Consider the following 13,147-nt stretch of genomic DNA (forward strand, 5'->3'; position numbering starts at 1 on the left):
GGCCATGTGTGCTTTATGAGACGAAACAATATTGTTGCTTTTAGTCAAAGGTTTCTTTATTTTTTAGATTGACGAGGGCCTGGCAGCTTCCCAAAAAATAGGTTTTCAATAAACTAGAGCACAATAAAAGAAACATTGAAAAAGCCGAAAAGCTGGCACCCAATGCCAAGTCTATTAGCTTTGCCAATGCTTGTTCTATTTTTGACTATATTAGTTACATCAAAAATTCATTAGGGCGCTGAGAGAAATGACAATACCTATATGGCTGTTTTGGCCAGGCAGGAAGGGATCCAGCAGATATAGTCCCTCGTTTTAAGGGCGGTGGGAATCCAAGTTCAGGAGTTTGTGGCACGGATGTAGATTCTCAAATATGTAAAAATTTCCACCGCAAAAATTTTAATAGGTAAATCTTGACAAAATTTATACGGGAAAAAACTCTACATTTTGAGAACTGGCACTAAGCATGTACAAACATTTGCAGTATTGCAGTGTTATCGTCCACTCTGAGGCACTAAACCTGGAATGACACTGCAGTCCTGCACCAATAAATAAAGTGTGGAGAAGGCCAGGTTTGTTTAATAGCACATGAAGCAGGGCAGGAAATGTAATTGAGCAGAGAAGACCTAAAGCTTTTTATTGTGAAAGGTAACAAATATGCATCTAAAAATACGAATATAGTTCTCGCTCCTGAATTATGTTGATTCACCAAAATGCCAGCGGTAGCAGAAATTGCACCACTTGACCTGTAACATCACAGCGATGACCTCTCATCTCGCCCTTACGCCTGCAGGGGCCACGATCGGGGGTTGCGAGGCGGAAGCAGGGCTGAGAGATGTAAAAAAACAATAATAACTTATCTTATCGCCGCCGCGTCTCCTCCCCGACAGGACTCCATCGGCACCGAAAAGGAACCAGGAAGCACCCAGGCTACCTTGACTAATCACAATGCTGCAATGCAGCGTTGTGATTGGTAATCACCTACGCTCCACTGACCAATCACAACCCTACAATGCAGCGTTGTGATTGGTAATCACCTACGCTCCTCTGACCAATCACAACCCTACAATGCAGCGTTGTGATTGGTAATCACCTACGCTCCACTGACCAATCACAACCATGCAATGCAGCGTTGCGATTGGTCTGAGCGCCATGGTCCATGCAATGCAGCGTTGCGATTGGTCTGAGCGCCATGGTCCGGCGCTCAGACGGGGGCTGGGGGCCCGGGCATGTTCTCCTCACAGGCAGTAATGTAAGCCCACATAGAGAACATGCAAAGTGCTCATGACTCCTCCCCTGCCCTGCTCTGAGAGCAGAGCAGCCCAGCGTGCCCGCCCGCAAAGCAGCAAGGAAACATGAATTTATAATAACTTTGTTATTATCATTTAATGTGTTCTTTATTTACACTGCTAAAAGCAGTGGGACGACGCTCCTGCGCCTTAGCGGTGGAGCCGCCACTGCCTGGTACTGACTTCACGATTATAAGTTCAGAAGGAGGAGGGACAGTGCCAGGGACACCTACGGGCAAGCCAGGACGCAGCTGGCCATCAAGTCTTTGAAAACAACATGTATGGTCCTGGAACCAGAGATCCCATTTGGAAAATATTTTCTGTTAGTGATGCACTAATGGAAAGACGTTTGTCATTAGAACCTCTCTGTGGCTACGCTTTGATCCAAGAAAGGCTTGAGTGCATCACAAAAGTATGTCTCTACGAGAGAAGGGCTGGTGCTCAATACCTTAGAACCAATCGGTCCTTTCATTAGTTGAATGTCTTTTGCCGACGTGTTTCATTCGCTTTCTCAGGTGAAATTGTGTTTAAAATAGAGAACATCTATTTGCTTTAGGCACACTTGTAATATATTGCTGTGCACAGTATTATTGAACACTACGGCCCTGATTTTGATTAGAAGAGATCTAGGTGCCATTTGTCGCACCCAATAAAATCCAGTGCTGTGGGGTTCGGAATGTAGTAGATGCGATAAATATCAGCAATTCTGAAATGTTGAGGAATAACGTGGGTTTTGGTGCTTAAGACACCAAATTCCAGTTGAACTGTAACTACTGTATTGGTTTCTCCTGTTAAAGTCTGGCTAGTTTGACCTATCAAATTTTAATGAAGGGGGAGGTTTTTAACACATCCGGGGCCATATTACACGATGTGCCCTGGGGCGCAACGGGCATTTGCGCATGCTTTGCGCACCCCAGGGCACTTTGGTATTATAGAAGGGGCTGCAGACGCTTGTGTGTGCCCTACTGTACTACTGAAAGTGCTGGCACACATACAGTGCCAGCGCTTCCTCAAGAGGGGTTCCCTCATTTGCATGGGGGAGTGCCCCATGCAAATTAGGGAGTCCCTTTGCCTCTATGCCCTATTACAGACACAGATGCAGAGGCAAAGAAGCTGTCAGGGGGTGCACTGTCAATGTGCCCATTGAGAGCTGCCCTCTTGAGTTGGGGGAGTGGGTCCAATGAACCCACAGGACATCCCCTTGCAGGCGGGTGCAGTCACTCATTGCACCCGCCTGCAAGGGGATCTCCACTTTTAAAAGTGCAGGCGGGTTGTCGTCTGCACTGTGAAACAAGGAGCGGCTGCTTTAAAGCTGCTCCGTATTTCACCTGAACGTGCTGTCCTGTTTGCAGCACATGTTCGCGACTGCCCTGGGGGCAAGGTAGTCTATGTAATAGGGTGCACTTTCTCTGTCTGCGCCTGGTGCACCTGTTTTAAGGTGCGCCAGGGCGCAAACAGGGAAAGTGCGTCCTATACATAATAGGGCCCCTGGTAGTTATAGGGTACGGTAAATACAAAACATGGTGGAATCATGGACAGAGGAATAGAAATGATACTTGTAGCTAAAGCAGGAGCATAGCTTCGGGGGGTGTTTGGTGGATGACACCCCCAAATAAACGCATTTTTAGCTTGGCAGTTGGATTTGGGGACCCTGAGTCGGGCTTGCTAGCTTTACGTCGGTTTTTCTTGTTTTGAGAATGTAAGACAAAACAGTGGCCTATTATGCAAATAGGAGAACGAGAGACAGCTCTAAATTTCGAAATGTGAAACCAGATAACCTGGAATCAATACTGGATTCCCTGCTTCATCAAATTGTGTGATCCTAGGCAAATTTTCTTTTGCAGAGCCTCCTTTTTCTTTATTATAATTGATATGAGCATAGTTTTAAATACTTCAGTTCACTATGTGCATTGTACAAGCACCTTTTATGTTTGATTTAATAGTCTGTAATGTTGCTCCATCTATAATAATCTAGGCCACATTAAGCGTTTACATGACTACTGACTTGATTCTTAGTTCACTAACAGCATTGTCGTTGGGGGGCGAGCCATGAATGTTTTTAAAAACAACTTTTAATAAACGTCTTTATATCCATGTTTAAGAAATACACTTTTTTTAACCTTGAAGGGATTGCAGCCTATTTTTACTTTACCTTTGTTGCACAATATACATAACTAATGTTTTCATGGCTCAGCGTGTGCAAAAAACTCTTGCAGCCAAGCCAGACCAATGGCTTAGCTCGGCCCCCCTATTGATCTGCCTCCATGCCCTCCTCTATTTGTGAATCCGGCTTTGATGGGGCTGTTGATCACTTGAAACAATCATTTCTAAGAGGCAAGACCTAGAAACATGGAGGCCTGCCACATGCACCTATTTGACAACTCTACCATCAAGGTTTCTTGTAGCAGAGACAAAGAAGAGTGTGTGCAGTGAAAATATATTTAAAATAAGTGATCCTAAGGCAGGGACTCTTGGCCATTATATTGAACATGGCCAAAGTTATGAGTTCCCATGGAGTACTACCAGGCTGAGGTGGGGCACAGCTTCAGCGGGGCTAGGGGTATGGGGGGATTCAGGGTGTGACACCCTTCAAATGCATACCTGGTTTGGTTTTAGAATCTGGGGCCCTGAGTTGAGTCTGCTATATCTGTGTAGGTTTTTCTTATTTTTCTAATTTCAATAAGAGGTCTTAACTGACTGGTTTTCCACATAGTAAGCCTGCGCCTACAGAAGTATTTCTTGAATGGGTGCAAATTTAATACTTTTTTGAATTCACAAACATTGGCATTAGTAGGCATGGAAAGCTACGCCAATCTCAGGTTTCCAGGCAGATTACAGGCAATCAGACACCTTAAAAGGTCAGGGTAGCATTCTAACTCATCATTGTTCACCCACTGTGCCATTCTGGATGGAGGCCTGCCTAATGCAATCAGTACTGACCCATCTCAAACCTTGGTCACCTAACCCCTCCATCCTGCACCTCATAGCTTTTTTGGGGGAGAAATTTGAGATTCACCCCCCCCCCAAATCTCATGGACTAAACTACGCCCCTGAGCTAAAGTAATCATCTGTGCTGAGAGATAGTAAATTAATGAAGGTCCTGATTTGTTTTGAATTATTACAACACCAAATTTTTTCTTTAAGAGACACGCCCTGTTTAAAACTGTACAACTGAATCGCATGTACATCAAGAAGGAAGTGCCTATCATTGAGTGCCTCCGTCACAGCGGACAAACACTTTTACACTTTTTATTCTTTTGTAAATACTATATGAAATATATGCATAAAGGCTGTTTATCCCATATTTTAAAAAACTGTCTACTATTAATTTATTTGAAGCTCTTAATTGCATACTTAAAATGGACAATGCTGAACTGATCCTGCGTACTGGCACCTTTCTGAGAGTAGCTACGGGTGCTCAGAAAACGATGTGAGACCTATGAAGTTAATCGTATTTTGCTATTCATTATATGCGCCTTACCTATGTTCATTGTATTTTGCTACCTTATGAACTTTGACATTGCTATTAATGTGTTTTTATCTGTATATGTTTACTTTTATGGATACGTTGTTATCCGAATAAAGTCTTTGGAAATGAAATGAAATGAGTGCCACCATCAGATGCCTCCTCTCTGGACAGCTCCACTCCGAGCAGACAAGATGCTGCCGTGTGACCTTACCATTGGCCATCCTCTGGAGGTCCTTGAAGATTCGGAGGTGATGCGCCAGATCCGTTGCTAGAATTATCTCCCGCATCAGATCAAGCATTCTTTGGTAATCCTGGGGGAGTAAGTAGACACAGGGAAATATTTACACTCACAAAATTTATTCGAAAACTTAAATCTTGCATTCGCAAACTCAGGATTCATAGATCCAACAACAAGGTAATAGTTTACTACATTTAAGGGAAATGGGCCTAATAGCACATGTGTATTTATCAACAATGAGAATAATCATGTGTATAAAATATATCCCAGAAATGCTCTTACATTACAAGACACCTTTGATTCAGAAAGGCTTTCTGAAGTGTTCATGAAGAAAGCGTATGTACCCTGTTCTGTGTACAAAATACATTTTTGGATGACTATTAAGAAATTACCTCTGTTTTTAAATGCATGTGAGTTTGTCTGTAAGTATTTATTGTTTGGTGTGACCCTAGCTAAAAGGCATGAAGAGCTGTACATGGTCAATGGCACAGATACAGGCAACAAGTGACGAGAGGGGTAACTGGGTTTTGACAGTGCACTTGGACTGTTGCTTCATCTTGATGTAGTGTTCTTTGAAGGGAGGTGTCTTCAAATCTTTCCTATATTGGAGCAGGGTTGGGTCAGTCCTGGTAGAAACGGGATGTTAGTGCACAAGTGGAGACGGCCTGTTACCTTGCTTTTTCTGTTCTGAACTTCTTCAACTCCAGTGTGATGTTGCCCTGACTGTGGGTTTGACATAATCCACTGGCGGTGGTGAACTTTTCAGGCAGCTGGTAGGGCCAGGGAGATTTGGTGAGGGTGGTTAAGATATATGCATGGAGGTCAGGTTTTCTGATGGCCTTGACCTTTTTTGAACTCTAGATTCATGTAGTAAAAGGAAATAGCCACTTGAAGAGCATGAAGGGAAGAGAATCACACATAGAAGGACAACAAGAGGCAACCCCAGGATAAAAGGTGGCATTTCAGGCGGGACAACCTCCAGACAAACTTTTATATGCCTGGAAGGAGAGAAGGGTAGTGGAGAACCCTGCTAGCAGCAGATTGGTGGAAAACTCCTGCTTTTTGTCTCTCTCTCCCAGATGAGAAACAGGTCCCAGTAGGGGGAAGGTTTAGAAGAGGGGGAGAGAGACCCTGATAGATAGATAGACAGACAGACAGACAGACAGACAGACAGACAGACAGACAGACAGACAGACAGACAGACAGACAGACAGACAGACAGATAGATAGATAGATAGATAGATAGATAGATAGATAGATAGATAGATAGATAGATAGATAGATAGATAGATAGATAGATAGATTGGTAGATAGATTGGTAGATAAGATTGGTAGATAGATAGATAGACAGACGGACAGACAGACAGACAGACAGACAGACAGACAGACAGACAGACAGACAGACAGACAGACAGACAGACAGACAGACAGACAGACAGACAGACAGACAGATAGATAGATAGACAGATAGATAGACAGATAGATAGATAGATAGATAGATAGATAGATAGACAGATAGATAGATAGATAGACTGGTAGATAGATAGATAGATAGACTGGTAGATAGATAGATTGGTAGATAGATAGACAGACAGACAGACAGACAGATAGACAGACAGACAGACAGACAGACAGACAGACAGACAGACAGACAGACAGACAGACAGACAGACAGACAGATAGATAGATAGATAGATAGATAGATAGATAGATAGATAGATAGATAGATAGATAGATAGATAGATAGATAGATAGATAGATAGATAGATAGATAGATAGATAGATAGATAGATAGATAGATTGGTAGATAGATTGGTAGATAGATAGACAGATAGACAGATAGACAGACAGACAGGCAGACAGGCAGACAGACAGATAGACAGACAGACAGACAGACAGGCAGACAGACAGATAGACAGATAGATTAAGGCTAAGCCTTTGAAGGATATGGAGTAATATCATCATCATCTTAATTAGCTTTATTGACAGATATGTCATCAAAGCAGAAATACAAAGAATAATCTCATGACCCATATGTAACAAAAAATTGTTTAAAAACTTTCCGTTAAAACTATAAAATCCAATAAAACAATTAAAATCATCAGACTTTAAAATGTCTAAAAATACTAAATACATTTGCGATTCCTTGGGGTGCTTACTGCGCATTTACAGACAAATTCATTAATCATGTCATGCCCTTACCATACAATCTCTTAACGTTAATAAATGGGAGATGGGTCTGAAATTCATATGGAAGACTAAAAAACCTGAAGCAATTACAGATCTTTACCCTGCAGAAATTGCCTGAGAACTAATAGTCCATCCCCATCCAGATAGATAGATAGATAGACAGACAGATAGATTAAGGCTACGCCTTTGAAGGATATGGAGTAATATCCCTCGGAATGGAAGAACCAGGAAAAACATCGAAGGACAAGTAGACTGCATCCCCACTCTTAAGACGACTCTGAAGTGGGAAGTGTCACTTTTTTCTATGCACAATAAAAAATATCATACTACTAAAGTGTTATCACTAACACAGCTCTAATATCACTCAGGTTTACCAGTGGGCGTAGATATAGATGACTGCTTGGTAGATGGTAGAAGTTCCATTAGTGAAACGAAAACCCATCAGAGGGTCAGTGATACCGAAGTGAAATCTTCCACACAAATCCTAAAGAACTGCAATAATTTTTTTTAATTATAAGGAAAGTGCATGTGAAATGAATTTGGCCTGATTGAGTTAGCTAGGAGACCACTGGCATGACTTGCACACATGTTACATAGCAGCCAAGAAATATATTTCGACTCACCTTCCTTGAGAACTGATCAAAGATGTTGCAGCCTTGGGAGTTCAAGATGGCGATGGCCTGTGCAAAGTGGTGTCTCTGTCGAGAAACCGCAAACAGTCAACCGAAGAGGACATTTTCGTGTCAATAAGAAGCTGCATTGCAGAACAAATTTACAAATACGAGTGTTACATGTCACCTGTCACCTCCCAAATCCCCCATTTTGATCGTGTACGTCAAGTGTTTTCATCATTGATCTATGAGGGCTAGAACTATTCAGGTTTCAAGCTAACCACTGACTATGCAAATGATTCTCTTTCAGATTTATTGCACTACATTTATTTGATGTGAATTTCCAAAATATTTGCATAAATCTGAGCTTTTTATACACAGTTCACAATAACAATCTAACTTTGTTTGCAGCACTATTGAGTGGACACCTTTCCAATACCATCATCATTGCCTGCTGCTTACTGGTTACTCACTCAGTTAATATCCACTAAAAAGTGCATGAGTATCTTTGAGCTCCCCAAGCAGTGCATGAAACCCACAGGGGAAAAAGGGGATATTCTCTTCATCCTTGCATCTCTTTCACATTATTTTAACACGTAGGCCAAGGAGGAGTCTCCTAGCTTACATTGAAACAGCCAACAATAATTTACTGGGGTGACCTTATATTCCTCAGAATCTGGGTTTATGATACAGTACATACAGCAATGATTGGCCCCATCTAACAGTGGTTGAAGGCAACTGATTGTGCTGTTAACTCCACCTTCTCTGCGGTAGAAGTGCTACATCGACCCCAATGGTGGATGGAAAATCAAGTATCAAAGCTGTAAACCAGACCCCTAGTCTGTCATGGGTGCTTATCTATTCACTCACAATCATCTGCATTGCCAACTTGACTTGTCTATTTTAGTACAATGTGAAGAGGTGGCGATGTGAGCGGTGGGATGGATTAGAAGCGAAGAGCCACTGAAGCCATAAAGCAGCAACATCTGCCTCTGATTGCATTACTCTCCATTACAGTCCTAAAGCACCATCTTCCAATAGCTAAACCCAGTTTCAACAATGCAGTTTATGCGTTTGGGCGAGGACTCCATCTTGGAAGCCATCTGCAGTGCCTTTAAATAAGGCTGACGTAAGAGGTCAGCGGTATCTTTGTAAAGTATTGTGCAAAATACAACTCGAATAGCAATCAAAATGTATTCCTTTTTGGAATATTCCATTCAGTTTTACCTTCTTTACGTCCAGAGGGAAACCCCTGTAGAATCAGCATGCAATAGCAGTACTTCTATTAGCAAATAAGAATTTACACTCTCAAAAAATCGCTCAGTAACCGCGTGAATGAGTACCAGGGCATACATTGTGAAAACAACCATTTCTTCAACGCAGATTCCATTACACCCTGACTTTCATTTTGGTAGTGATAGGGAAATATAAGTCACTTACAAGGACTTGACATCATGGCTAGTCTCTGGATTGGCACCTGGGCAAAAAATGATGGACTGGAATGCAGCCCTAGCAAAAACCATTGACTGAGAATAATTCGAGCATTCCACCCGTCACGTCTTTGTTTTTGTACGTGAGATGCCCTAAGTGTGACTAGTATGCACATTCTTGGGCCCCATTTTCACTGTACCTAGGACACATGCTACTCCTCACTGAGGAGGTCCAATACGGCTCAAACAGGTCTGGGTTGCTTGTGTTCCTGTTCAGAGGGAACCTGACCTTGCAATTGGTCTGCACTGTTCTTGTTGTTGCAGGATTAGGATTAAGTCTCTTTTGCATATGGCTGGCCTCTGTCCGGAGTGACATAGTGGGCCAATAATGTAAGCATTCTACGCATCACCTTTTTGCTTTTATAGGTCCCACAAAGGATGGTCTGGCCGAGGTACGTCTAAGCAGTTCAGGAGCTCATGCCATTCAGAGCTCGGAACGCGTAAGGTGTAGTTTAGCATTGATTGTGGCAGTTCAACGTTCTAGACACTGAAGTCAGAAAGTTATTGAGTAAAAATAAAAAACAGCATCAATGACCACATCAGAACACCTGAAAGGGCTTTGCACAAGAGGCCTTCCAGAAATGACAATATATAATGTGTATGGGAGGGTTTGAGAATGGCTCCTCCTTGGGCCTCTCAGCTTTCTGAGATGCCAGAGGAGGTCGAGCAGGGTTGTCTGTGTAACCTTTACACACTAGAAGTGATTAAGGACATCTTATCCTCTTTTGACAGGAAGAGTCAGATGCAACAGATACAGGGGTATAGTTCCCTTCCCTCAAGCTTCTTGAAATATAGGTGGTCTTTATGGAGCCGCTTAATGTGCCTCAAACTTACTCATGGACTCTCCATTGAGGGATATTGGGAGTTAGGTTGTGGGTTTTTCATGTTTGAGAAGGAGCCGCTGAGCTAAACCCGACCTTAGGTTGTGGGTTTAACCCCTAAATAGTATCCTTAGATAGGTCCTCTCTAAAATAGCATAATAACATGAGGTGTGGGCTTCCTCCAAACGCTGCCTATCACATACATTTTGGATTCACAGTCACATGGTGTCCTCAGGGATACATGTGATGCACAATAATGCCTCTTGCTGTGCATGTCCAGCATGGTCCATGTGCATTGTATTCAGTGACTGACTTGGACGGATGTAGGTATGGCTAACTTTAATTTTTGAATTCGGATCCTTTTACCGCTTTTTTCTACTAACAGCTTTACCTGTCTGTCCGACATTTAATGACTAATTCCTATAAATGGACATACAGTGGGTTTCATAGGAATATTTCCCTCTTACCACACGGTCTCGGTGGTTTGGTGTATCATTTCACCTCCAAAGGAGTGATTCCATTGCAGTGCATGAGGAACTATTTTACTTCTCAAAAGTACAATGAGGTTTCACATGCTCTGCCACATTCAAGCCTTCATTTCACCCACAGATTCTAAACACAATTCATTTTCTTTTTTCATTTCAGCACATGAATCAAAGTGATTTTATAATGTAATGGACAGACTTGAGGCGAGCTTGACCCTAACACAGCCTCGTAATTGGTTTTCTTTCCTCCTTCGGGAAGAATGGAGCCATTCTGAAGTCTTGGGAGATTTCCCGCTTTTTTCTTTTTAAGCTCCTGATGACTTTTCTTCACTGCCGCTGGACGAGTAAATGTTTCTTTTATCTTCCAGTGAGATGAAAGTAATCTAACACCATATTATCAGTCCCACCACTCTGTATTAGGGATTTTGTACGTTTTTCTCATTGATATATATGATTGAGTTTTGCATGTATTTCGCAATATCATAATGCAAGAAAAAACACACACTACATTAGGCCACTAAAGAAAATTATGTCACCTATGTTTGCTACATTGCGTGTCTGCAGGCCAGTGTGCTTCCCACCAACATTAGCACAGCACAGTATCTCACTGAAGTGGAATGAACAAAAACAGGCTTATGCAACCTTGCCTTACCACATGGCCATACAGGTGTTTTGTGAGTCATGCAATGTGAAATTAGGGCCACAGGTAGAAGCATGTGTGTTGACGGTAGCTTTCCAATGTTGGATAGTATTTTTATGTGAAAAGACATGCACCCTTACCTCCATCACAGATCCCTCAGAGCTGTACAATGCTGCCAATACTGATTTCTGAAAGATTAAAATAACTTTTTGTAAAGTTTGTTGAACAAAAATGACTCTGATGTCAACAAATCTTGTTTCAGCAATCCATGAGGTATGTTTGAACACTACTTCAGTGTACCCCTTTCCATGCATGGCTGTACCTCATTGTTGAAGTGTTTGACTGTACAATAAGCCACCACTAATGTCTTCCTTCCCCATCTATGGCCTGGTGCTTAAGATGTGTCTGCGAGCCCCACTCATTTGAGTTATCTTCTGTTATTGTGTTGTCCGTTTATAACCTCCAGTCTAGAATTGTGTGGGTTTGGGTAAATGCAGAGGCCAGGATCCCACAGATGGGAAAATAACTCATTATGGCTTTCAAATGGACTGCACGTATAACATACAAAATATGCCTCTTTATGGGCACCGGAACACAATTTAGTTTAAATTGAGTCTGCAGAAAAGATCTTACCTTGCTGAACCAGGGAAATTAATTGGGTGATATCCTTTTACATTATGTGTTGCCATGGTCAGATGGCATAGATTCCTGGATGACGCACTGCCCTACATGATGTCCTGATGAATTCATAATAACCGTACAAGGTAAAGTAGACATAATTGAACCTTAGGGCTTACAACCCATTCCATATTTTCAGTAGATGTATGGAAAGTGATTTATACATGTACAGATGAAAGAAGAAGAACCAAAACTGAAGACTTAGACATCCCTGCCATATTGGAGGGGATCCCTAACTAGGATGGGCGGTCCTCTGCCAGGAGGGTGGAGGGCATAGCCTCTGGTGACCTAGCGGCTGACGGGCTACCCACCAGGGCCTAAATGGCTCAGCATGTGTTGTTTAATATTATCCAGTCTATAAGTTGGGATGAAAATTCTCATTTATCTTCACTACCGCAGAACTCTGCCCACAATGCAGAACTGTAAATTCCGCTTCCTGCTTGTTAGCCTGTTATCATGTAATGAGTATCTTCAATCTACTGATGGAAACCTGGTGATAAACAGAGTGGAGAAATCTTCAGGTGTTTTTCTTACCGATGCTACTTGGAAAGAGTTATTTGTTCCTCGATGGTCTAGGTCGTGGCACATACAGGAGACAAACAAGGCAAAAATTTCTATATCCCTGAAAGGAAATAAAACAAATCGGACAACACCTTAGATATGGCAGTCGGACATCTGCAGTAACACGGCATCAACACTAGTTGCAAGACAAGAAAGAATAAAGGCATAATGCTCTGATTAAGAACCACATGATTACACAGTTTGCATGGCCAATAGTTGGCACCTGAATGTTTCATTTCTTTTTCATAATCAATTACTTTCAAATGATTGTATTTGACTCTTCTAACCAAAGGATCTGTACAGAGGAGCTGAGTAGGACTGGCCACCTGATTGAGGGAAAAACCCTGATGGGCTGAGGATAAGCATCTGCTTTTAGATGTGGATTGTGTCATCAGGAGTTTACCCTGGTAAACAGCCCTGAGGAACACACACTACCTTCTTCTAGCCAGATATATTATTTGCTTTCTCAATTCCTCCTAGAGATGATCAAACTCATTTGCTGTGCACGCTTTGTACAATAAGGGACTGGTTTGTATAATTTTTCCAGGATTGCTTTCAGCTTCTAGTCCTTCACTGAAGAGGAGACAACACCAAATGAGTCTATCATTAGTACAAAGTAACATATCACTCTCTTATAAATGTTCATCTTACAGATGAGGAATGTCCTCAGTTGGTTCG

At 42.1% G+C, this 13,147-nt stretch overlaps 1 protein-coding gene across 3 annotated transcripts in view; it reads right to left on the reverse strand.

The window, feature by feature from the left end:
- PDE2A (phosphodiesterase 2A) overlaps window positions 1-13,147 on the reverse strand; it is a 1,179,840-nt gene that overhangs the window by 37,097 nt on the left and 1,129,596 nt on the right. For all 3 annotated transcript variants that reach the window (XM_085623379.1, XM_085623380.1, XM_085623381.1), the window contains 4 exons: window positions 12,443-12,530; window positions 11,371-11,418; window positions 7,807-7,881; window positions 4,967-5,066 (listed from right to left, as the gene is read on the reverse strand). In XM_085623379.1, coding sequence (XP_085479505.1) covers window positions 4,967-5,066; window positions 7,807-7,881; window positions 11,371-11,418; window positions 12,443-12,530 — 311 coding nt within the window. The remainder of the gene's footprint in view (window positions 1-4,966; window positions 5,067-7,806; window positions 7,882-11,370; window positions 11,419-12,442; window positions 12,531-13,147) is intronic.

The sequence above is a fragment of the Triturus cristatus genome, chromosome 8, assembly GCF_964204655.1.
Source record: "Triturus cristatus chromosome 8, aTriCri1.1, whole genome shotgun sequence".
NCBI lineage: Eukaryota > Metazoa > Chordata > Amphibia > Caudata > Salamandridae > Triturus > Triturus cristatus.